Here is a 26,515-nt window from a genome sequence, read left to right as displayed (position 1 = left end):
TAGAACATTTTCACCATCTAAAAAGGAAATCTTAAAAAAAGAAAGAAAGAAAGGCCGGGCGGTAGTGGTGCACGCCTTTAATCCCAGCACTTGGGAGGCAGAGGCAGGCGGATCTCTGAGTTCGAGGCCAGCCTGGACTACTGAGTGAGTTCTAGGAAAGGCGCAAAGCTATACAGAGAAACCCTGTCTCGAAAAACCAAAAAAAAGGGGAAATCTTATACTTAAGTCCCCCTCCACAACACACACACACACACACACACACACACACACACACACACGTACGTACGTACGTATCCATCCACACGCATCCACTAGTCACAGGCCACCAGACTGCATGTCTCTCTGGATTTGTCTTTATTAGATGTTTCATATGAATGAGATCATGCAGTATGTGAGCATTTGTACCTAGCATTTCGCTTAAACCATGTTTTGAAAGCTCGTCTGTGGTGTAGCCAATGTTAATACATATTTTAAGTGATATGTTCCGTCTGTGGTGTAGCCAATGTTAATACATATTTTAAGTGATATGTTCCATTGTATGGAACCCTTATGCCACATAGTTATCCATTCTTTAGTGGATAGACATTTAGGCTTTCTCCTTTTGGCTGTTGGAAATAATGCTACTTATGTGTCTTAAGTTTTTATGTAGACATGTTTTTGTGTCGTGCACACATATATTCTAGAAGTAGAATTACTGAGTTGTAATGGTAACTATGCTTAATTTTCTGAGGATTTTATTTTACACATATTTGTGTGTGTTTGTGTGCATGAGCTGTGCCTTTATCTGTTGAGCTGTTTTGCTGACCCCTTTCTCGTCTTTTTCATGATGTGGCCACACTATCTTACATCCCTATCAGTAATATATGAGTGTTTGAGTTTGTTTGTATTATTGCCAACGTTTGTTTTTATCTGTCTTTTAAAATCACAGCTGTCCTAGTGAATGTGAAATGATACCTCATGGTTTTGTGAAAGGATGAAATTGTCTCAGCTTTTAACTTCCATCAATAGAAACTTTCAAATCTCCTTATATTTTATCTTCTTGTACAGCCCTTTCCCTCCCCACTTACGCAGGGACCTTTCTTTAGTCTTTTTATTGGGAAATTATTTTGTTTGCTGCTCTACAAGAGTCAGATACCAGTAAGATCTCTATAAATAGAAATCATAAACTAAATGAGAGAAGTTATTTTTAATTTACGTATATACTTTATTGTTAGTATGTAACTAAAAGAAAGATCCAGTTTTCACTTAATAGAAAATTCATTTTAGATAATAATCAGAAAAGTTTTATGAGGTAGGTAGGAATGAAGCTGCATTAGATGATAAAAGTGCCTGCACTTTATTTTGTTTCTGAGCTTCTTCAGTGTTCTGTTTGTTTGTTTTAAACTTACTCATTTTTATTTTATTGGTGTTTTGCCTGCATGTATGTGTGAGGATACCAGATCCCATGGAACTGGAGTTAACAGTTGTTAGCTGCCATGTGGGTGCTGGGAGTTGAACCTGGGTCCTCTGGAAGAGCAGTCAGTGCTCTTAACCACTGAGCCATCTCTCCAGCCCCAGTGTTCTGTTTTGTAGTTACTTAAGTTTGGCCCTTTCGGTTACAACATCTTATTAAGTGTATGCTTGCCTAACACTTTCCAGAAGGCTAGAGCTCACTGTCAGTGTTTTCTTACTGTACTCCCACCATCGGCCATCTCTGTCCTAGAGCACAGCTGGAACTAGTCGAGTGCACTGTGTTGTGTTGAGGCTGTTTCCCCTCTAGTGTGTTGCGCTTTGCTTCCTTTGTTGAGGTTATCAGAAATATAATACTTGAGTTGATGCTAATGCTGAATGTAGGCTCTAACACAGGCTTAACTGTAATCCATTTAATCTCATTTTATATATTTACATTTGCAGTGATTTGTTTTTTCTCCAAATTTAGCAATATTCCTTTCCTTTGTTTCTGTAGCTTCTGCCATATGAACAATCCTCCCTTTTGGAACTCATAAAGACTGAAAACAAGGTATGTTATCCTTAACCTAAAGTGCATTCAAAAAATGCTCTCATTAGTTACAATTTACTTTTTTCTGTTTTATTTATAAAACTAGGTCTTAAACAAAGTCATCACTGTTTATGCTGCACTTTGTTGTGAGATCAAGAAATTAAAATATGAGGTAATTGTTTATATTCTTTAAGATCATTTAAAAGCATATTTGGGTTTTTATCTGGGCAGTGTACAATAAATACTGACCCACTTAAAATAACAGCAGTCCTGATAGTAAGGAGTACTTAACAATAATCCTAGCATTCATTGAGTACTTACTTACATTGTAATGCTTAGGGTGGCAGCAGCAGGTAAGGAACAGGTGGAGAAGTTGGGGCTTACAGTGGAATCACTAATAGGAACAGTTTTAACCTAGGTCTGCATACCTCCTGAGTAGCACATCTGTTGTGTGTGCTGGCTATCCAGACGTTCCTGCCCACGCCCCCCTTGGTTTTTGGGTTTTTGAGACAGGGTTTTTTCTGTGTAGCCCTAATTGTCCTGGAACTCACTTTGTAGACCAAGCTGGCCTCGCACTCAAAAAGATCCACCTGCCTCTGCCTCCTGAGTGCTGGGATTAAAGGCGTGTGTCACCACCTCCTAGCTTTTTTTTTTTAAAGTTTAAACTTTTTATATGGATTTGGAGTCACTGAACTTAGATAGACATTAGTGAACTTCATCATTTTCCTCTCCCCTTTTTTATAGTCTGTGACTGCTGACTGAGCTTGTGGGAAGATGTGTGATAATGAGGGTGGTCAGATGATGAGGTAAAGGTTGAAAGGATCAGGCTTAGCTTTTAGTGACAGTAGTTATCCTCGTTACTTTAAAGAGAAGCTGAATTCATTGGAAAGCAGTTTCTGAAATATATTTAAGTGATGTAGTATGTTATTAGAGAATGAAGAGAGCATAGGATTTGAAAGCAACCTTTTAAATTATTTTAATTTTCTTTAAAACAGGCTGAAACTAAGTTTTACAATGGTCTTTTGTTCTATGGTGAAGGAGGTAAGTTAAAATTTTAGAATTGCATTTATTGCTACCTATTATGAAGCTAAAGTGAGCAAAAAGCTAGCAGACCATTCTTGAACTAACATAGTTATAGAACATGTAGAAAAACAAGCATTCAAATTTTTTAAATATTTATTTATTTTGTGTTGTGTGGGTGCTGGGAACCAAAGTTGGGTCCTCTGAAAGGCAGCAAGTGCTCTTAACTGCTGAGCCAGCTCTCCAGCCCCTGGCATTCAGTTTTTTCGTTGCTTCACTGGTTTGGTTAAACAAGTGAAAAATGGAGTCTTGGCAGCAAATTCTCTAGGACTGGTGTTTGTTATTTCATCAGTGAGAAAGTCCTGTGACTGGACCAGTTTTGGGGTTCACTTGGTGGTGAAGCGTGGCTGTTTGAAGGTGTATATAGTTTATGACCATGCTGTTTTCCCCTTCTGTGTAAAAGTCCAGTGTTTTTGGTCCTGTGCACTAGTGAAAGAACTGTTTGTCTCTGTGGCTGAATTTAAATAAACACTTGAACTAAACCTCACACTGCTCTTTAAGCTGCAGACTCCAGCATGGTGGAAGGGGACTGCCAGATTCAGATGGGAAGATTCGTTTCCTTCTTACAGGTAACTACTTTTTTTTACTTTCTCTTGAGCCATTGATTCATTTATTTGAGACAGGGTCTTATGAGGTAGCCTTGGCTGTTCTAGAGCTCACTATGTAGACTAGGCTGCCTCAAACTTATAAGAGATTCATCTGCCTCTGCCTCTTCACATTCTGAGATTCAAGGTGTGCATCACTATGCCTGGCTGAGTCTTCTCTTTATAATTTTGCATAAAGATTACACATGATTGAAAAGTTCTGAAACATTCAATGCTGAGGGCTTGTACTCAGAGAGTGAAAGAGTTACTTAGCATGGGGTTATAGTGTAGGAGATCATAACTCTTGAATGGTTTCTAAGGGATTTTAGGGGAACATCGAGAGATGTGAACAGTTGTTTAAAATTGTTTTAATAGATTGTCTTTATGGAATTTGTATAATTTCATTTATGGACAACTTACCTTTTAAGTTTAAAAATGGGTTTGGGGGACTGGAGAGATGCTCAGCCATGAAGAGCACTGGCTGCTCCTCCTACAGGACTGGGGTTTGATTCCCAACACACACCCACGTTTATAACTCCATTTTGGAGGGACCCAATTCCCTCTTCTGGCTTGGGCCCCAGGCATTCTTGGTGCACAGACATACATGTAGATGAAACTATACACATAAAAAGTAAGATAAAAATTTAAAAACTTTTTTTTTTTTGTGCTAGAGAGCTCGTTTTGGTTCATTGGTTAAGAGCATGTACTTTTTTCCCAGAGGACCTCAGTTCAGTTCCTTACACTGGTATCAGGGTCTTACAACTACAAGAAACTTCATCTCTAGAGATCCGATGCCTCTGGCCTCCATGTGCATACCTACACACAGGCACACACATACATACTTGAAAAAGAAACAATTTTTTTTAATGCTTTTACTATAAACTCACACACACACACACACACACACACACAGGAGAACTAATGCAGAAGCTTGCTCCCACAGGAGCCTTGTTTAGTTGCACGCAAGCCATATTGGTTGTCTGAGAACACTCTGGTGTTTGTAAAACAGCTGAGCGAGCTAATAATGTTTCTAAAGTATCTGAGGGAAAGTGACAAGTGGGTGTATCTGGATTTGCTTTTTTATACCACCTGACAATCTTTTAATTGATTTGTTCTACTTCTGTCTTAGGGAATCTTTCTATATCTGCACTTTTCTGCCTTTTTGCTGTGTCTGTGTTTTTATTTTCCTGCTATCGTTTAACCTTCAGAAGTTTAACAACCAGTGTGGAATGAGCTGTTTGAAGTTAAAACCTGATATTTAGCACATTGGTAATACCTGTATCATAGCACTCTAAGCACTGAGAAGGCTGAGTTAGGATACTGAGTTGAAGAGTAGTCTGGCCTATGTAGCAAAAACCTGTTTAAAAAAAAATTACACATTATTTTTACTTTCAAAGACTTGAGATTGTGTATAGGTCTAGTAACTATGTAAAAAGATCACTGTCCAGAGTTCATCTGATGTGTTTGGTGAGCCGTGTGTGTGTGTGTGTGTGTGTACACATGCATATGTGTGTTTTCTGTGCATGCATGTGTGAAACTGCTCTTGGTGCTGAGAGAGACTAGCACATAAAAGCCACAAAAAGTCTTGCTCAAGGCTTACAGTTTAGAACAGATGAAGATTTCATAAGGTTTTAAGTATTTCAGGCGGAAATTGTTTCTGTAAAGTTAAAAGTTGAGAGCTCCTGTAAACAAATTTCCAGGTCTGGGCACAGTAGATCTGAATTAATGATTATTGATAAACGTCTTTGGGGTAAGTGCTATTACACTTGATGTGTGCCAAGCTACGTCTGTGTGATTAAAGATAACAAATGAAGCAGTTTAAGTGACTAGTGGAGATTGCTATCTTTGTTACCTTACAGGGAAGGAGTGAGTTGTCCCTGCGGTTTAGGAGCTGCATGAGTGACTCAAACAGTCGGCTTAGATGGGGTGGTGAAAAGCAGGGCACAGAGGTGTGCGGGAGGCGAGAGAAGTGCTGATTGATTGTTTGAGGGCTTCTAAGTCTGCTGCAGGCAGCTGGAGAGCTGACTGGAAACATTCAGCCCTGTAATGTGCACTCATCTTGTCATTTCAGGAGCTGTCCTGTTTTGTTACCAGGTGCTATGAAGTAGTGATGAATGTCATCCATCAGTTGGCTGCTCTGTATATCAGCAACAAGTAATGCACTTTAGAATTGTTTTGGCTTTTATAAAATAGCAGGAAGAGCTTTTTGGAAAAGTAATTATTTGAAATAGCTTTTTATTCATTTATTTACTAAGTATGTACGCTTAGGATGTCTAGATACTGCTGGAGGTGTGTATTCCTTTTTTTAAATGTGCATATTTATACACTAAGGAAATGCAGTTTTCACTAAGTTCATGAACCTGATTTCTGTCTGTGTGAGAGTGTTGGCCCAAGAATTTTAAAGAAGTTTCATGATAGAAAAAAGCTGATAGAGAATTAGTTCACGAGTAGTGTGTTTTTTTTTCCTGCATACATTTAATGGTCATGTGACTTTTCTTAAACTACACAGTCTTGGGGATGGAGCCAGTGTAGGCAGTCTACGCTGAAAAAGAACTTAAAATTCTTATGATCTTCCAGGTGAGATGTCCCCGAAATTAAGAAAACTGACCAAATTTTCATAGTGCCCTTGCTGTTCTTATCACCAGAAATTATATCTAACACTTGATCAGTTCTTTGTATTAATTTCTCTTCATCTGCTGTACACTGCTGAGGAATATGACTCACACTTTAATGAGAGCCAAGACCCAGAGGTGGCATTCCCAAGATCTCATGGCAGCTTTGGTACTGTTCTTTGTGGTCGGCAGTCCATTGTTCCTCCTGTACCATCTGTGTCATAGTCTATAAGTGGGTGAGGTACACATTCCACTTCACTTGATGTGCTTCTGATCAACTGGTGTTTGTGTATTCGGGCTCTTCACCCAAGTGATCATTATGTGAGGAGTGAGTGAGTGGTCGCCCCACACCCCCACGCCCCCACACTCAGAGCAAATGAGCGGTCACTCCACACCACAACACCCCACACACCCTGCAAATGAGTGGTCCCCCCAAGCCCCCACACTCTATGCAAGTGAGTGGTCGCCCCACGCCCCTACACTCAATGCAAATGAGTGGTCCCCCCACACCCCTACACTCAATGCAAATGAGTAGCCCCACACCCCCACACTCAATGCAAATGAGTGGTCCCCCCATACCCCTACACTCAATGCAAATGAGTGGTCCCCCCACACCCCTACACTCAATGCAAATGAGTAGTTGCCCCACACCCTCACACTCAGTGCAAATGAGTGGTCGCCTTACACCCCCATACCCCACACACCCTGCAAATGAGTGGTCGCCCCACACTCTGGGTGGAATCCTGAGGACTCTCTTCCTTAGTCCTGCTATAGAAAGATAATATTTAAAGATTTTTTTTAGTTCAATTTTAAATGTGCGTTCTGTATTCTGGAATACTTTATATGTAGTTTGATATATAAGTACTGCATGTATTGAGGAAGTTGTAGGACGTAAGTGTGGTAAAGCCCTAGAAGCGTGATGCATTGCTTTAATGCTGTTTTTAATGCTTTAATGAGTCTGACTTTTTCTTAAGGTCTTTTCCCGGGTACCAGTGTTGATAGAGTAAAAAGATGATAGTTGGTAACTGAGAAATTGTAATGATTCATCAAGTTTGTTTCCTCTTACTTTTTATGCCAAGGCACATACTTTAGGTTTAAAAAACTCAGGTCTCTGGCCAGTTGTCAGGGCTTGACTCATGAATGGAGCACAGCAGGGGTAGCCCAGACATGGTATTGCCTGCTACTTTAAGATAAATACATACTGCAATTCAAAGAGTTTCTGCTCCTGTACTGATTCTTGAATTTAGAATGAACTGTGACCATAAAGGATTTTTTTTTTTTTTTGTAACTTGGGTATTATTTTATTATAGGATAGGACCCAAAATTATAGAGACAACTGGAGTTCATTTTCAGGTAAAAGTTAATTTTCTATTTGACTTTGGAATTTGTGTGATTAGGAAGTATGATAATGCTAGCATCCCCATTCTTGTTTCTGTGTTCCCTTCTGTCTGTGTAGTTGACGAGGCAGCTCTTACTGTGAATTGGCACTTGTAGTTTTTCTCAGTAGTGTTCCACTGCAGATTTTCTGTTGTCAGTGAACACATCTACAGTGTCACAATAACGGAAGAAATATGAGGTAAAATATACTCTGTGTAGGCTAGTACCATTTGAAGCTCAGATCTGTAGTTAGTAAACCCAATGATGCCTCTTTTCACTAATTTAATAATGAACCCAAACATGTTTTGCTTTAAACGTTCACATGAGACTTCTAACTAGTGACTAAATGATAATCATTAAAGGTTTTTTGACAGACTATGTATGAGCACTTGGGAGAACTGCTAACAGTTTTGCTTACCCTGGATGAAATTATTGATAATCATGTGACACTGAAAGACCACTGGACTATGTACAAAAGGTACGCCAACTAATATTTTCAATAGTTTGTATGGCTCACGTGTTAGTTCTGGTAAAAACTAAACAAATGTAGATTATTTATTTCTTAGCAAGACCTAGGGATCTATGTTGAAAAGGAATTCGTGTCTGCACGTGGGTGTGTGTGCCTAGAGAGACCAGAAGAGGGAGTTGGATTCCCTGGAGCCAGAGTCACAGGCTGTTGTGAGCCACCTGATGATGGGTTTTCTGTGCAAGAGCAGCTCCTAATCACTGAAATAATTCTCCAGCACTGTCATGTCCAGTAATTTCATGAAGACAGTCAGCCCCGTTTTTAGATGAGTTTTTATAAGCTTGATATAAGTGAGCATTCTCAACATGTTATAGAACAGTTACATTTTTTTTCCCCATTGAGTTCTGTTCAAGTGGAAATTTTTGCCTTGCATTTCATTTCATCTTATTACATACCCTGGAACATTCTTTTAAATTCTTATTCAGTTTATAAGTAGTCACTAAACGCTTGGTTTATACAGAGCAACTGAATATAAGATGGTTAAAAAAAGCATAAAAATTTTATTGGCATTGCTCCATTCACATTTTCCAATGTGGAGCGCCAAGTAAGAATAATAAATACAAAATTTAGTTTCTTGGAATATGTTTAGCTTTTAAGAATTTATTAGATAGATGTAAGATCTTTCTTTAAATCTCCTACAAGGTTACTGAAGTCTGTCCATCACAACCCTTCAAAATTTGGGATTCAGGAAGAAAAATTAAAGCCACTTGAAAAGTTCTTGCTGAAGCTAGAAGGGCAGTTACTTGATGGAATGATATTCCAGGTAAGTGGAGGTTGGTGCAGCTCAGAATTACAGTGGGACACTTTTGTAGAACACTTTCGAATTTCCTTTCTTTAGAAAGTGCTTTGGCTTATAAAAAATTTCATTATTAGTATATTAAAGTATAACTTTAATATACTAGTAGTATATTAAATCTAATAGTAAACAAAATGAAAAGTTACTTATAAAGAGGGTTTTTAAATTAAACTGTGCAAAAATATAAAACTGAGTCAGACATGGTGATGCACCCTTGTAATCCCAGCACACAGGAAGCTGTCCAAGACTCCAAGGCCAGCCTGGGGTACAGAGTGAAGTCTAGGTCACCTTGAGATACAGAATGAGACCCCATCTCGAAAATAAAGACAAAAATCTAAGGACTTTAAAATCTAAGACATAGTAATTTGCATTAAATATTATGTTTGTTACTAGCTTCTAGATTTAGATTTTAAGATTAAAAAGTCTGAAGGGCTGAGGATGCAGTTGAGTGGTAGGGTACTCACTTCTTTGGCATGCTTAGGGTCCTAGATGTAATCCCAGGCCTGCAAGAAACAAATCAAAACCCAAAGCAAAACAACATAAAAGCTTAGTCAATTCCTGTACACTCAGTGAATGTGCACAGATAACACCTTCTAAATTGAAATGAACTAAAATCACTTAGAAACATGATACTTCTTAGTTCCTCGATGTATTGACAACACAGAGGCAGTACCTCAGCAGTACTGACGGGTGGTGTCCTGCTAGAAATGACACTGTGTTCTCTTTTGTCTGCTTCAGAGTTAGGTGTAGCTAGAGTTTTCCTGCCTGGCCCACAGTCAGGACAAATCTCTTTCACCTGCCAGTCCCATAGCTGTTCAGACCCGACCAAGTAAACACAGAGACTTATATTGGTTACAAACTGTATGGCCGTGGCAGGCTTCTTGCTAACTGTTCTTACAGCTTAAATTAATCCATTTCCATTAATCTATACCTTGCCACATGGCTCGTGGCTTACCAGTATCTTCCCATGCTGTTTGTCATCATGGCGGCTGGCAGTGTCTCTCTCACTCAGCCTTCCTCTTCCCAGCTTTATTCTCCTCCTTGTCCCGCCTACACTTCCTGCCTAGCCAATGGCCAATCAGTGCTTTATTTATTGACTAATCAGCAACACATTTGCCATACAGGACATCCCACAGCAGTTAGGCTTAGTTTTATGTTAGCACAGTTTGAACAGATTGGCCCCAAATGAGTTTATTAATCTCTTAGATGTTAAATGTAGTTATTTTTGCTCTTTTTTTTTTTCCTGGGGACATTTCTACATATAGTATGCTAGGAGCTGGGCATTGTGGGTCATGCCCATTATCTCTTAGCACTTGGGAAATTCAAGCAGGATTATCATAAACTTGAGGACAGCTTGGGCTACAGAGTGAGACCCTGCCCAAAAGGGGAGGGGAGAAGAAATGCTAAGAAAGTAATTATAAAATAAATGGATGGATGGATGGATGGATACTCCTAAAGGGTACTCTTTGAAAAAAGATGTTGCAGCTGGAGAGATCCTAGCACCCATATGTTGGCTCACAACCATCAGTAACTCCAGCTGCAAGGTATTTGACACCCTCTTCTGCCCTCTGTAGGCGGTTCATGTATGCAGTACAGAGACATACATGCAGGCATCACACTTGTACATATAAAATTTTGAAAATGCTTTTAGCTGATCTTTGGTGATATTTTATTTGTATGTCAATAAATTAAGTTTGCCTAGAGATCAGAGGACATAGCAAGCCATAAACAAAAGTCAGGCAGTGATAGCACACGCTTTTAATCCATCACATGGCAAGCAGAGTCTCTGTGTTTAAGGACACACTAGGGAACAACCAAGCGCGGTGACACGCCTTTAATCCCAGTACCAACCATAGAGACCTGGAGGTCTGTACAGACAGGCAATGATGAGGAAGTGAGGTGGCTGGGCTGAGAGCCAATGAAAGGGCAGAACAGCAAGGCAATAAAAGCCTGAGTAGACAGGAAGTAGCTCTCTCTTGGGAAGCTATGGCGACATGGTGAGCTAAGGTTAGCTGGTGACTCTCACTATTTCCCTGATCTCTGTGGCTTTTACCCCTATATTTGACTGTGTTTCTTATTTAATAAGACTGTTTAGAAATTCGTCTACACAGATCTTTGAGATCGAGGCCAGCCTGGTCTGCATAGCAGGTTCTGGGACAGCCAGGTCTACATAGATCCTTTCTCCCTCCCACCCCCCACAAAAAAGGGAAAGAAAAAAAAAAATTTTCCAGTACATGAGCAGTGATTTCTTCTGTTCCTCTCTTGAGATTCACTTGGATCTCTTCAGTTGGGGTTTGAGTGCCGGATGATGGCGCTCACTGTCGGCACATACACACACCCCATCACAGCATTTAGATATTAAAGAGCATGAGACCCAGTTTTGTAGTTAAAATGAGTACAAAAGCAGTTCACCTTACCTAGGTGTTTGGTAGTTTGTTACTGAGAGTCTGAATTTCTCTTTAAATGTTTCCTGTCCAGGCTTGTATTGAACAGCAATTTGATTCTCTCAATGGAGGAATATCTGTGTCGAAAAATAGCACTTTTGCGGAAGAATTTGCACATAGCATTCGCTCAATTTTTGCAAATGTGGAAGCCAAACTTGGTAATGTAAATTTCGTGTTTGAGTTGTTTATCAAGTTTGTATTTCCTTAAACGCCTGATTCAACCAGCTTGTTGTATTTTATGTTGTTCCTTTATAAGGTGAACCTTCTGAAATTGACCAGAGAGACAAGTATGTTGGAATTTGTGGGCTCTTTGTACTGCACTTTCAGATTTTTCGAACTGTTGATAAAAAGTTTTATAAGTCTTTATTGGACATTTGTAAGAAGGTAAGAACTTGAAACTTTTTATTTTCAATTTGTGATGTAAATTTTGATAAAGCTAGTTATCTAAAAGTGCTAAGAAGAAGTTAATTAAAAAAGAGCAAGTTACCTTTTATGAAATGTAACTGTGTTTAAAAAAAACAGTAGACGCCGGGCGGTGGTGGTGCATGCCTTTAATCCCAGCACTCGGGAGGCAGAGGCAGGTGGATCTTTGTGCGTTTGAGGCCAGCCTGGTCTACAGAGTGAGATCTAGGAAAGGCACAAAACTACACAGAGAAACCCTGTCTCAAAACAAACAAACAAACAAACAAACAAACAAACAAAAAACAGTAGAGCTGGGGAGGAGGCATCATAGCGTCATAGATTAGTGTTTGCAGTACACTGTAAGGATTGGAGTTCAGGTTCCCAGAACTCACTGAATTGAATGTCATGTAAACATGGCAGCCCACCTTCAGTCCAGCACTGGGAAGGCAGAGATGATGTCTTGCTGAGCTAGGGATACAAACTAGCATGTGTCGTAGAACTCAGGACGAATGAGGTGAACAGCGGAGGGGGACTCCTAGTGTCAACCATGGGCTTCAATACACACGTGTGCACACTTGTGTGTACCCACACACGAAAAGGTGTACATGCATACCACACATAAATGCAAAAAATAAAAGCAGTGATAGTGTTGTTTTAGAGTGCAAACATTCTTCAAATGAGCAATATGGTAAATGAAAATAACTGCATTTCATATGAACGTGTGCGCGCGCGCATGCGCATTAACTTTCTATTTGCTTTATTTTTGAGACAAGGTCTTGCTGTGTAGTACAGGCTGGCCTCAGTCTCAGCAATCCTTCTGCCTCAGCCTCCTGAGTGCTGGCATTGCAGAAGTGCACCTTACACATGCACGCCCTGGTCACATTGACATCCTGTTAGTACTTTTGACATGACTCTGCCTTCCTCTTCCTTTTGTTTTCTCCTCTTGCCCTCTTTCTTAGCAGTAAAGTGGAAACATTTTACATTGTTGATCTTCATTTGTGCTATTTCCATGATATGACTTGGCTTCAGAATTGAAACTTAGTTTGTGTGTAGTACTATCAAATAATAACAGACCACGAGGCCTTAGCTGTCTTTAAGATTGTTTTTCTTCTAGTATTTTATTAATATGACCTGGCAATAAAGTCATGAAGGGATGAATTTCATTTTGCTTTTTATATATTATTAATTACTGTGAAATCTGTGTGTGTGTTAATATTTAGTCAGAATAAAGTTATACTTACCATCAACTGTAGGAATGCTTTCATTCTTTCTACAATAAGACATTTGGGGAAAAGATACTTGACTTGTAATATATTGAGATTTTGGTAGTTACTTTGTCTTGAACTCATTCGCAGTGTATTATAACACTACTAAGCACATTATTGTTGGACCTGCATTCTATAATTTTCTCTTTTCCCTTTATTTCAGGTGCCAGCCATCACTTTAACTGCCAATATTATTTGGTTTCCTGATAATTTTCTGATTCATAAAATGCCAGCAGCTGCCAAACTTCTAGACAGAAAAAGTCTTCAAGCCATTAAAATTCACAGGGATACCTTCCTGCAGCAGAAAGCTCAGTCACTTACCAAGTAAGTTTTATAAAACAACTGTAAAGGAAGTGTTTAGATACCTTGTGTAGAAAGTACTTGTCACAAGATGAAGTGTGCATACTAAGAGACCACGTTGTACAGTCTCCAGATGAGTCTTTGTTTTTTTATACCTATGTATAGTTTATTTAGAGTGTCTAGGTATACATGTGTAAAAGACAGGACAGCTTGCAGGAGTTGCCTCTTCTCCCGTGTGGGTGGTGAGTGCTTGGATCCTGACTCTGGTCCTCAGGCTGTGTGGCAAGTGCTGTCAGTGAGCCGGCTCCAGCCCACAGGTTGACTTTCTAAGAACTTTGATTTTCCCTTTTCTTTTTAAAACTATTTGTTGTGTGTTTTCTCCACCTGCTTGGCTCCCTGTGTCAAGCTTAGAGTGTCAGGTTTAGTGGAGGTGCCTTTCCCTGTTGAGCCATCTCCCAGGCTAGAACTATTTTTAATTTATGCTTTATGAGAGTTAATGTGTGCAGATAATCAAAAGTCCCAAAAGCTAAAATTTAAAAGTAATTTTCTCTAGCTCAAGTCTTTCCTGTAATTCAGTCCTGCTTCTAGAAAGACAACTTTTTTTTTCTTCTGAGATTTACCTTTTTATTTACTTAATGATACCAGGTATTGAACCCAAGACCTCGTGCAGTCCTAGGCAAGTGTATCCCATGCTGTATCCCCAGTCCTTTTATTTGTGTGTTTTTAATCTTTTACTGTGTACCTTTCAATAATGCATAAAACAGAAAATTATACGAAGAATGCCAATGATTACCATCACTCAGCTTTAGTAATGAACTATTCTAGTTTGAGTACATTGCTAACATGTTAACCTGGATATAGTTTAATTGGAATGCTCTGGGACTCTGTCATTGGCCTCATGTTGGTCATGCATCTTATCACCGTCAACGGAAGTGGATGATTGGTGCAGGGCAGTGGTGGTGCAGGCCTTTAATCCCAGCGCTCAGGAGGCAGAGGCAGAGGCAGGTAGATCTCTGAGTTCGAGGCCAGCCTGGTCTACAGAGAGAGTTCCAGGACAGCCAGGGCTACACAGAGAAACCCTGTTTTGAAACCCCCCATCCCCACAAAAGAAAGAAAGAAATAGGTGATTTGGTAAAATTGGGCCTCTGCTGCACAAGGGAGAGGAAGACAAATGTCCAGCATTCCAGAGAGCCCTTAAGCTGTCTGAGGACTCTGTGTCCTGTGCTTAACCATAGGTCAGTGGATGAAGAAAGCTGATTTATGCAGGTCTACTCAGGGCAGGTACCAGCAGTGCTGTGCCCTGAAACAGAATTGGGGAGACAGTGTTTCCATTTAGATTAAAGACATGGATTTAAGCAGAAAGACAGATACCAGGTTTTAATAGCAGTATGTTAAATAAAAAAGTTGTTGGAATTTTAATTCATAGAAGTTTGCCGTTCTTTTAGATTGATGGAGTTGTTTAAAATGCTAGTCCACACTTGGATTGTATTAACAAGTAGTGCCCAGGTTACAGACTTAGCTCCACCAAGGAGTTAGTGCTTCCAGAATTTCACTGAATTTCCCCTTTTCCCTTCAAGACAGGATCTTGCTGTCTGGGTTGGTATTTTCTATGCAGCCTAGACTGGCCTCAAAGTCTGGTACTCCTCTTGCTTTAGCCTCCTAGGCATTAGGGCTATAGGTGTGTGCCATTGTGCCCAATGGCACTGACTTCTTTTTAGATTATAGCTGGTTAGCTGGTGTTTGGAGGGTGTGTGTGTGTGTGTGTGTGTGTCTGTCTGTCTGTCTGTCTGTCTGTTGTCTGTCTATCTGTCGTCTGTCTCTGTCATGTCTATGTGTTGCTAGAGATGGAACTCAGGAGGTTTTAAGGTTTGAAGAGGGCTACAAGCTGTAGTGTCTTGTAGTGTAGAGCTGGATTGATGGTATTAGAGGGACTGGGAAACTTGTCTTCTCTTTTTAAGCCATAAGGAGTCTTCAACCTTTAGAGAAATCTGAGACAAAATGTGGTGTGTCTCTGAATGTGAAGAGGCATTCAGCATCAGGATGGAGTGGATTTGAACTCTCTGGCTCCAGAAGGCTAAACGATACTTTGAAGGGAAGATGACAGATAATAACTATGATAGTTGCCAGCATTGTAGTAGACCTTTGCACGCCATAGCAGGCATTACACGAAAGACTGTAAGAACACCGAGTCATGTAGCCCTGCTCCATCTTCATAGGTAAGAAATAATAAACACAACTTAGTTTAAGGTGTGTTTACTGTAAGCCAGGAATTTTCAGAAACTTTGCCTGTCTCATCCATAAGGAATGATAAATAAGAAAACCCTGTGAAGTAGATGCTCCTGGTATTGCCATTTTATGAGAACCTAGAATACAGAGATTAGATTTGTTGACATTTTAATAGCAGGTGGCAGAGCCACATAGTCCAGCTCTTAAGTCTGAAGTGTCACATGCTTCTCTTGGCTATTCACCCGAACTCTCATAGATGAGGAGAGTTAGGCTTAGAGAAGTGAACTTGGTGAGCTCACACATCAGTGCTCTCTGTGTGGCCATGTAGACAGTGTGGATGGCTGGGAGCCCAGCAGGCTGTGGGAAGGAAGTTTTTGTAGGTGGAAATTGAATATTTTCTTTTCCAAGACCCCTTACCTGGCAAAATTTTACCCGTCAGCTTTTTTATTTGATTAGGTTTTTTTTTTTTTTTTCCGAGATAGTCTTTCTACCTAGCCCTGACTGTTCTAGAATTCACCACGTAGAACAGGCTGGCCTTGAACTCAGAGACATCTACCTCCTCTTGTCTCTCTAGTGCTGGGATTAAAGGAATATACCGCTACTCCAGCTACCCCTAAGCTTTTTTGTTTCAACATATTCCTGTAAAGTCAGTATAAGAGCTTTGTGGTCTAGAAGGATGGCCGTTTTTTAGTTTTCCTTGCAGTTGTGCCAAAGAAACCTAAAGTTCACCATAATGACATGAAACGTGGGGGTGGGCTGGTCCTGTCACTTGAGAGAAATCTGTAAGGTGACAGCTGTCTGAAGACAGTTCAAGGGAGCTGGGGGACTGTTCTCTGCTTCCTGCCATCAGTGCCCCTGACACCCCAGTCCAGAGTAAAAAAGTAAAAACATTTTTACAATTTGTGGATCCATTTTGATACTGGAAAAGAACTGCCTTTGAGGGCTAGAGCAGTGAGCCTTTGTGACCCCTTCAAGTTGATGTGTAGACATTGATACTACTTTTTACTGGGTAATGGATTATTTTTTCTTCAATATTTCCCCATTTATACTTGAAAATGGAGCTAACAAATTGGTAAGACGCTTGCCCATTTATATTCTGTCAATATAGTTTTCAAAATTTGAAGCAGCCAGGTATGGTGGTATATACCTTTAATTCCAGGACTGCAAGTTTGAAGCCAATGTGGGCTACATAAAAAGTTCAAAGCCACCCTGGGCTGCACAGCCAGACCCTTCCCAAACAAAACTACCCCCGTGCCCTCTCTCAACAACAAAATAAGCTAAAACTGGAAGCAGTTTCAACTTTTTTAATCCTGAAGAGACAGTGATAAGCTGCCATCTGGCTGTAAGACTTGCAGCAGAACTGACAGAAACCTCTGCTTCATCCACAGTGTCTCACCTAAGGCTGATTGAGTGCTTTTGATTATGTATTACCATGGTCAGAATGTTGGGTTTTTTTTTGCCTCAATTTCCATGTGACATGCCTGCCGAACATTGGACAGTGAGTCCTGTCCTTTCCTGTTTCTTTACCGTCCTCCTTCCTCCTCCCTCCCTCCTATCCTGTCTTTCTGCCTTTTGTTTGCTGCTGGGGTTTATCCTGAGTAGTAGACAGGATCAGCGTTTGTTCTTGAGCCTTGTGATGGGAAAGGGGCCCAGATTGGGGCTTAATCTTGACTCCACTGTTTATGAGTTGTCTGATGTGGGTGTGCTACTTTGTGTGACAGTTTCATCTTCTGTAAAATCGAGAGCATAGTCCCTATAGTTAGGTTTTAGGCAAAGAAGGGGAGAGACTCACAGGGTGGGCAGGAACAGAGAGGTAGGACCACTGAATTGAAAGGTTCTTTAGGCAGGAGAATTATTAACATGCAGCCAGTACTACAGGGGCCTGAAGTGTAAGAGGCTGCAGTCCTTTCAGATGGAGCACGGGATGTCTACTTTTAAAGGTTTCCCAGGGAAGAGGAGGTATTGAATGGTGAGGAAGCAGACTTAGTTAACACATGACCTGTACTGTGTGACTGAGACAGACAGGGGAGTGGAGCACCTGTAACGTGGGTACATGACAAGGCGCATGCTTTAACTGGACAGGGGAGTCAAATGATAGTGGTAAGGATGCTTTCAGCCCCCAGTGACGGGCATGGGGCTTGGTGTATTTGTACCTTACTTGAAGTCCTCTGCTGAGGGCCTGGGTGTTCTAACTGCTACATAAGGTTAATGTGAGGTTTGAATGAGCTAATTTGTGTCAAGCTTAAACAGTGATTGGCATAGTGTGAGCATTCACATTAGCTTTTAAATTCAGATTCTGGCTGCTTTTACTTTTTTTTAATTTAAAAATGATTTAAAATAAAAAATCATATGTGTCTAACTGTACGTGCCATATATGTGTAAGTTCCCACTGAGACCAGAAGAGGGTATCTGATCCCCTGGAGCTGGAGTTGTGAACTCCAGTTGTGAGCTGCCATGTGGGTGCTGAGAACTGAACTCGGGTTCTTTGCAAGAGTAGGAAGTGCTCTTAACTGCTGAGCATCCCTCCAGCCCCTACATCCACTGTTCTTACTCTCATTGAAGATGTTGTTCTTTCTCCCGTATTGCTACAGTTGTTCCATAGGTGTTACCTCACCGTGGCTTATTGTCACCATGTCCGCCAAAGTGATAGCGATCCTCTTCAAACCAGCTAGAGTCAATGGCCATTCATGTCCAGTGGCGTCCCTTGAGGACTTGAAGTTCATGCTTTCTACAAGGCTGTCCCCAGACCCTTCCCTACCCCACCCCACCCCCACCTCTGACCTGCTGTTCTGCTCTCACCCTCCTCTTTATGCTCCAGCCGTATTGGGTGTTTGTTATTACCTAAACAAGCTGGATAGCTTTCCCAGAGTCTTGGGATGTCTGCACTTGTTACTCACACTCCTTATATTCTCTTCTCTGACATGTTTGCACATCTCACTACCAATCTGGTTCACATCATGGCTCAAAATCACCCAGACTACAGGTCTACAGTGATCATCCTATTTAAAATTATACAACTACTCCAGGCTCTGGTCCATCCCCCCACTCCCCAAAAAGCATGTATTACCAGACATTTTAAAATTGCTTTGCCTTTAGTTATTGATTTATTATACAACTCTCCTTTCTAGAATATAAGCTTATGGAGCCAGGAGTTTTCATCTGTTGTATTCTCAGTACTGGAATTAGTGCCTGGCTTGAATAGGCACTCAGTAAATATCTGTAGGTTTAGTAATTTACATATGCATATAGGATTTCTTTTGAAGGCCAGAAACATACTATTCCTGCTGGAAGGAACGCTTTTACTTTTGTCAGGATGAAGAAATGGAAATTATTTTTGTTTGTGTTCTGAGTAACCTCAATGTTTTCCTTTGCTAGAGATGTGCAGTCTTACTACGTCTTTGTGAGCTCATGGATGATGAAAATGGAGTCTATGTTATCTAAAGAGCAAAGGATGGATAAATTTGCTGAAGACCTCACCAATAGATGTAATGTTTTTATACAGGTAGTTGCATTTTCTTACTTAGAATATTTTGGGTGCAATTTCTTTGTGAATTTAATTTACAGAGGTTACACTTGGACACAGCTGTGAAAGGGAGGGATATGTTTTTATATTTCAAATAAATTGAGGGGCAGGAGAGATGGCTCAGTAGGTAAGAGATGCTGAACTCTTGCAGAGGACCCAGATTTGATTCCAGTCACATGGTGACTTACAACCACCTATACCTCCAGCTGTAGGGATCCGATGCCACTGCCCCTTAGGCAGCTGCATTTATGTTTGTTTAATCCATGCATACACACAGAGAGAATTAAAAATTTTAAAAAAAGAAAACATTTTAAGAACCACAAAAATTGATTTGCTTGTATTTGATCTGGACTACTTAGATTTTTTTCATATAGCTATTCAAAGCTATTTCCTTTTAAGCAGGACTTTTTAGCCGTATTCTGTAAGTTTTGCACTTTTATCATTTTGGTTCAAAATATATCAACATTTTTATTGTAACTAATTTTTTAATTTTAAGTTTTTTTAAATGTATTTATTTATTGTGTGTTTGGTTGTATGTGTGCATGTGGAAGTAGAGTGCTATTTGTGGGAGTTGTTCTTTCCTTTGATCACGTGGGTCTTGATGCTCAAACTCTGGCCATCAGGCTTGGTGGCAACTGCCCTTAACTGCTAAGCCATTTAAACAGCACTCCTTTTAAGCTGGGCAGTGGTGGTGCACTCAGGAGGCAGAGGCAGGTAGATCTCTTGTGAGTTTGACTAGCCTGGTCTACAGAGCAAGTTCCAGGACAGCCAGGACTACATAGAGAAACTCTGTCTTGAAAAACAGCAACAACAAAAGATACTTCTTTCTTTCCAGATACATGAGGATTTCTTTTATCTTTAATTATTACTATTATTTTTTTTTTAATTTAATTTTTTTTTGGTTGTTTGAGACAGGGTTTCTCTGTGTAGTTTTAGTGCCTGTCCTGGATCTTGCTCTGTAGACCAGACTGGCCTCAAATTCACAGAGATCCGCCTGGCTCTGCCTCCCGAGTGCTAGGATTAAAGGCGTACACCACCACCACCCGGCTATCTTTACTATTTTTAATTACATGTATTTATCTTGTGTGTGCGTGTGTGTGTACACATACACTTAAGGTGCCTCGGTACCAAGTGGAAATGAGGATAACTTGTGGAAGTTGGTTCCCCTCCACCACCTGGGGCCTAGGGATTGAACTCAGGTTGTCAGGCTTGGCAGCAAGAACCCTTACCTGCTGAACCATCTCACCAGGCCTGCCTTCTTCATCTTTCTGTTATTGACTTATAGCAGTTAAGGTGATTTCACTGTTTTGAAGCTGGCAGATACCTGGCTTTTACAGCTTTGATAAATATCCCATGTGCAGTTTAGAGTGGATTGTGTGCATTTGTCAGTTGTAGGATTTGGACATGACAAGACTGTAGATGTAACCAACCGTCTTATTAAATAAGAAACACAGAGCCGATTCAGAGAAGAAAGCCAAGAGGTCAGAACTAAGAGCCTTACCCTTCCTGCTTCAGCTATCCTGCTTCAGCCAAGAGAGCTCTCCGAAAAAGAGGCCTACTTCCTGTGTGTATGTCTTTAAATAGTCTAGATGTTCTGCCTTCTCATTGGTTGTAAACTAAACACGTGACTGCCTTGTTATTGCCTGTATGTACCGCCCTCCAGGTCCTTAAAGGCGTGCGCCACCACCGCCACGCACTTGCTATGGCTCTATAACTCTGACCCCCAGGCAACTTTATTTATTAACATACAATTAAAATCACATTTCAGTACAAGTAAAATACCACCACACAAGACTTTATTAATGGTTTGGTCTGTATTCCCTAATTACTGAGTTTGGTGAGAATGTCCCACTATTTTGTGGGTTTGTCTACAAATAATATCTATAGTTCTACCAGGTTTTGTTTTCTATTTTGTTATGTTAAGTGTATACTGTTTAGAATTGTTTATCTTCCCAGTGATGGGACTTTTTTTTGTTTTTCATTAAGAGTGTCTACTTGGGAACTGGGAATGTGTTTTGGAGCTGGAGCATGTGCTGAGCATATGGAAAGCTTGGGGTTTACTTCTCGGAGCACCTTCCATACTAGGAAGCAGTTGTCCATGTTGATCTCTAGTTGATCTCTTGTGTGATGATATTAACACAGTTGCACAGTGTTTCTTTATCTAATGTCTACTAGTGTGCCTTTACTGATCCTTATATGCAGCCTTTCTAGCTTCTTAAATGAAGTGTGTATCTCCTGTAAGCAGTGTATATTTTCCCTCCATCTAGTTTTGCTTAAGAGTGTGTGTGTGTGTGTGTGTGTGTGTGTGTGTGTGTACATGTACACATGTGTGTCCATGTGTGGGTGTGCTTGCTTCTGTGGGCGTGTGGAAGATAGAACTTGATATTAGATGTCTTCCTCAGTTACTCTTCACCTTATTCTTTGAGACAGTCTTTCACTGAACCTGGAGCTCACTGTTGCAGCTGGACCAGCTGACTAGCAAGCCTGCTGGGAGATGCCTGACTTTGGGCTAGATTGATAAGACAAGTGCCACCTTGCCTGGCTTTGCTCAAGGTGCTGGGATCTGAGCTTGGGTTGTTGTGCTTGTCTAGTGAGTACTTTGCTCACAGAGCCGTTTCCTTAGCCCCTACATTTGTCTTTTCATTGAGCCATGAACCAGTGTCTGCTCTTATTCCCTGTGTTTCCTGTTTTTAACAGAGGCCTCTGAGGCAGAGGCTCTGGAGAAGCAGCTCCAGGTGTCAGGCTCACTGCTCTCAGTCTCTCTCTTCCCAGCTTTTGACCACTCGCTCCCTAGGGTCTTGCTAGCTCTTTGACACCTTCCACAGAGTTGATGCGTGTCACCTGGCTTTCCTAATGGTTCTTAATAGGGAAGTCATTCTAATATGTCATTATTCTGTTGTTAACAGTAAAGATGAATGGGTTGATAGTGGCACTGGGAATATCACACTTCAAGGCTCCCACTGAAGGGGAGGGTTTCTCTTTCCTGCCTTAGATGCTTGTTGTTTCTTGTTCTTCTTTTAACTTTCCCCAGTGTGCACTAAAGTGATAGTCCTCTAGCTGACAAGGTAAGACATATGTATGCCATAGCCTCAGTCTCACGCCACTTTCTCAGGACACTGTCCTCTGAACATTTATTCCTTCTCTAAGCTGAGCACATCTCTTCAGCACGAAGCTGTGTGGTTTAGGGAAGCTCACATTTGTCACTGCGTGTGGAACACCACTCTGGTAGTCAGCCATAGTTATTCCTGGGATAGTGCTTTCTCACCTGTGATTAGGCAGAAGGCTGGCAGGCGCTTAGCCAAATTAAATAAAAGACAGAAAGAATCCAAATCAGTAAAATTAGACATGACGCGGGATGGGGATTAGAATAGACACTGAGGAAATTCAGAGAATCATAAGACATACTTTAAAAATCTGTATTCTACCAAATGGGAAAACCTAAAAGAAATGAATGAATTTTTTGTTTGTTTTCTACAACTTACCAAAGTTCAGTCAAGATGAAATAACCTATTTAAACAGACATATAACCTCTAATGAAGTAGAAGCAGTCATTAAAAGTCTCCCAACCAAAAAAATCCTAAGGCCAGGCGTATTCAGCACAGAGTTCTACCAATCCTTCAAAGAAGTATCAACACCAGTACTCCTCAACTTATTCATTAAGTAAATCCCAGGAACTATGACTCTCATACATATAGAGGCCCAACAAGAAAGGAAAGTTGTATACTAATATCCCTTATGAACATAGATTCAAAAATTCTCAATAAAAAACTGAATCCAACGATACATTAAAAAGATTATCCATAATGATCCAGTAGGCCTCATACCCAGGGATGCATGGATGGTTCATTATGCATAAATCAATAAATGTAATCCACCACATGAACAGACTGAAAGACAAAAACCATATGACCATCTCATTAGATGTAGAAAAGGCCTTGACACTATCCAGCACCTCTTCATGATAAGTCTGGAGAGACTAGGGATAAAGGGTCATACCTCAACACAATAAAGGCAATGTGCAGCAAGCCCACAGCCAACACCAACCTAAATGGAGAGAAACTCAAAGCATTTACACTAAAACCAGGAATAAGATAAGGATTTCTCTCCATACCTGTTGAGTAGACTACTTGAAGTCTGACCTAGAGCAGTAAAACAACTGAAGGAGGCCAAGGGGATATAGATAAGACAGGAGGAGTCAAAGTTAAGACCCTACAAACTCCACCTACAGCTGATAAACACTTTCAGCAAAGTAGCAGGAAACGAAGTTGACCCACAGAAATCAGTACTCTTCCTATTTACAAATGATAAACATACTGAAAAATAAGGAAAACAGGACCTTTACAGTAGCCTCGAAAAATATGTGTCTTGGGCTAACTTTAACCAAGCAAGTGAAAGGTTTGTATAATAAAAACTTTTAAAGACACCGAGGAAAAGAAATTGAAGACATGAGAAGATGGAAAGACTACCCATGCTTACGGATCAGTAGAAGTAACACTGTGAAAATGGCCATTCTACCAAAAGCAATGTTTAGATTCAGTGCAGTTTCCATCAGAATTCCAGTGCAGGTCTTCACAGAATTTGAAAAACAATCTTCAACTTCATATGGAAACACAAAAAACTCAGGACAGTTAAAACAATCCTGAATAATAAAAACTGCCAGAGGTATCACCATCCCAGATTTCAAGTTCTATTACAGAGCTGTGATAATAAAAGTGGCATAGTATTGTCATAAAAACAGATTCATTGATCAATGGAAACAAATTAAGACCCAGACATAATCACACCTATGGACATCTCATTTTTGAGCAAGCCAGAAATACACACTGGAAAAAGCAGAGTATCTTCAACAAATGGTGCTGGTCACAGGCTAGCTGCATGTAGAAGGAGGAGAATGGATTCATAGCAGTCATCCTGCACAAAACTCAGCTACAGATGCATCAAAGACCTTAACATAAGACCAGCTATGCTTTGATATTTTATCTTACCCCATTCAGAATGGCCAAGATAATAAAACAAATGATAGCAAGGATGCTAGGTGGGAGTGCAAACTTGTACAGCCACTATGAAAATCACTGTGGTTCATCAGAAAGCTGGGAATTAGTCTACCTCTAGATCCAGCTATCCCACTGTTGGGAATAAGGACTTACTGCAGAGATGCTTGCTCATCTATGTTCATTGCTGCTTTATTCATAATAGTCATAAATTGGAAATACCCTAGATGACCCTCAACAGAAAAATGGAAATGAAAGTGTGGCACATTTATACAATGGAATATTACTCAGCTGTTAAGAAAAATGAAATTTGTAGTTAAATGATTGGTGCTAGAAAAAAAACTATGTGAGTGAGGTAACCCAGACTCCCAAAAGACAAATTGTGTATATTTTCTCTTATATTTGGATGCTAGCCTTTAAACATCCAGTATGTGTCCTACAGTCTGAATAACCACAGAGGTCAGGTACAGGGGGTGGGCTAGGGGTGGGGGATGGAAGAGGACCTCCCAAGGAAGAGGAAATAGAATGTAGTGTTGTGGACTGATAAAGAGGAAACTAGACTAGGAGAATTAACTTAGAGAGTGTGGTACCACACTGTACATTCCCCCCTCAGAGGGAGTCCCAGCACTGAGATGGGAAAGTGGACACAGGATCCCACTCCTAGCCAAGAAGCTGTTTGCTGTTGATACCTGCTGGCAAAGGGAGTCAGTTCACTGGGTATGTCACCCACACTCCAGGGCAGGCCCCGGGCCCAGTAGTTGGCCAACACAAAACAGACTCTGTGGTTGTGGTTGTTTGTTTTGTTTTTGCTGTGTGTGTGTGTGTGTGTAGGATATTTGGCTTTTTTTTTTAATTTGAAGGAGAGAGAACATAAAGTTGAGTGGAGAGGATCTGGGGAGAACTAGGGGAGTGTAGTGATATTTGTGGAAAAACATGATCAAAATATTGTATGAAATTTTAATTTAAAAAGAAACTGAAGAAAAAAATTAATATGGGCTTTTAAACCCTTTAGAGGTTTAAATTAAAAACATATGATGGGCTGGAAAAACGCCTCAGCAGTTAAAAGAGCTTGTTACTTTTCCAGAGGACCTGAGTTGAGATTCCACCACCCACATTGGCCGCTCACAACCACCTGTGACTCCAGTTCTGGCAGATCCACTGACCTCATCTGGCCTCTGTGGACACCTACACATGTGTATACATAAATTTAAATATATATTTACTCGTGTTTCTCTGAGCTTAGAAGCATTTAAAAAACACTTTAAAGCCTCAGAAGACTTATGTGCTCTGTCATGAACAGAATGGAAGAGAGAATGTGATCTTGTTCTTGGGCTGGATGGAGAGAAGGCTGATGAGCACACAGATACACACTGTGGGAATTGGTCTAGGCCAATGGTTTTCAACCTTCCCAATGCTTCAGCCCTTTAACACAGTTCCTCATGTGCAGACCAGCAGGCATAACATTTTTGTTGCTACTTCATAACTGCAATTTTACTACTGTTATGTATCGTAATGTAAATATCTGGTGTGCCACCCCTGTGTGACCCACAGGTTGAGAACCAGTGGTCCACACAGAGAGGAAGGTGGGTGGTGGCTTGGTGCTCAGAAATTCCTTTGTGTGTCTGCATGAAGGAAGCAAATCCCCTGAGTTTTCAGTTTCTGGCTCCTTAGTCCTTGGCTCTCTGCTGAGTGTCAGCAGGTGGATCTATTCTCTCCTCAGCAGTTAAGATGAAGGTGAGTTATTAGCTATGTCCCTGGCATGTAGACATGATTTTACTATTTAAGTGAAGACTTAAAAGCTGGTATTCACTGCATCAACAGAGTTCAGGGTACTATTAAGGGCTGCTTTGAAACTCAGTGTGGTATTTTGTCCAGAAGAGTATTTCTAATTTAAGGATTGACTTTAAAAGGGACTTTGAGTGGCTGGAGAGATGACTTGGAGGTTAAGAGCACTAGCTGCTCTCCCAGAGGACTCAAGTTTAATCCCAGCAGCTGCCTAGAACACCACTTCCAAAAGATCCAGCACCTACTCTGGCCTCTGCAGCCACTGTGTGCTTGCATTGCACAGACATACACAGTTCCCACACACATAAAATAATCAGAGAGACTTGAGAAATACTGGTTATTGGTATGCAGACATACATAGAGAACGAAGTCTGAATGAAATCTGTGTGCTTGCACTCAGTGTTTATTTTCTTTTGTAGGGCTTCTTATATGCTTATAGTATTAGCACCATTATTAAAACCACAATGAATCTCTACATGTCCATGCAGAAGCCTATGACCAAAACCTCAGTGAAGGCATTATGCAGGCTCATTGAACTTCTCAAGGTAAGTCAATACTGTTTATTTTGCCACCATGACTGGGACAGTAGAATGCTCTAGGGACGTTTTACTTCCTGATTACATCAG

General features: G+C 40.5%; 1 protein-coding gene across 3 annotated transcripts in view; it reads left to right on the top strand.

Annotated features, from left to right (window-relative positions):
- Positions 1–26,515, top strand: part of Washc4 (WASH complex subunit 4) — a 60,046-nt gene that overhangs the window by 3,875 nt on the left and 29,656 nt on the right. For 2 of the 3 annotated variants that reach the window (XM_059245177.1, XM_059245176.1), the window contains exons 3-15: positions 1,946–1,999; positions 2,085–2,150; positions 2,974–3,019; positions 3,560–3,627; positions 5,714–5,796; positions 7,565–7,607; positions 8,006–8,109; positions 8,800–8,920; positions 11,432–11,555; positions 11,654–11,781; positions 13,228–13,388; positions 18,966–19,092; positions 26,309–26,434. In XM_059245177.1, coding sequence (XP_059101160.1) covers positions 1,946–1,999; positions 2,085–2,150; positions 2,974–3,019; positions 3,560–3,627; positions 5,714–5,796; positions 7,565–7,607; positions 8,006–8,109; positions 8,800–8,920; positions 11,432–11,555; positions 11,654–11,781; positions 13,228–13,388; positions 18,966–19,092; positions 26,309–26,434 — 1,251 coding nt within the window. Of the gene's footprint in view, positions 1–1,945; positions 2,000–2,084; positions 2,151–2,973; positions 3,020–3,559; positions 3,628–5,713; positions 5,797–7,564; positions 7,608–7,993; positions 8,110–8,799; positions 8,921–11,431; positions 11,556–11,653; positions 11,782–13,227; positions 13,389–18,965; positions 19,093–26,308; positions 26,435–26,515 lie in introns of those variants that run through there. The other variant, XM_059245178.1, reaches the window with a different exon arrangement.

The sequence above is a fragment of the Peromyscus eremicus genome, chromosome 18 (genome assembly GCF_949786415.1).
Source record: "Peromyscus eremicus chromosome 18, PerEre_H2_v1, whole genome shotgun sequence".
Lineage (NCBI taxonomy): Eukaryota > Metazoa > Chordata > Mammalia > Rodentia > Cricetidae > Peromyscus > Peromyscus eremicus.
This window is presented reverse-complemented; position numbering and strand designations above follow the sequence as displayed.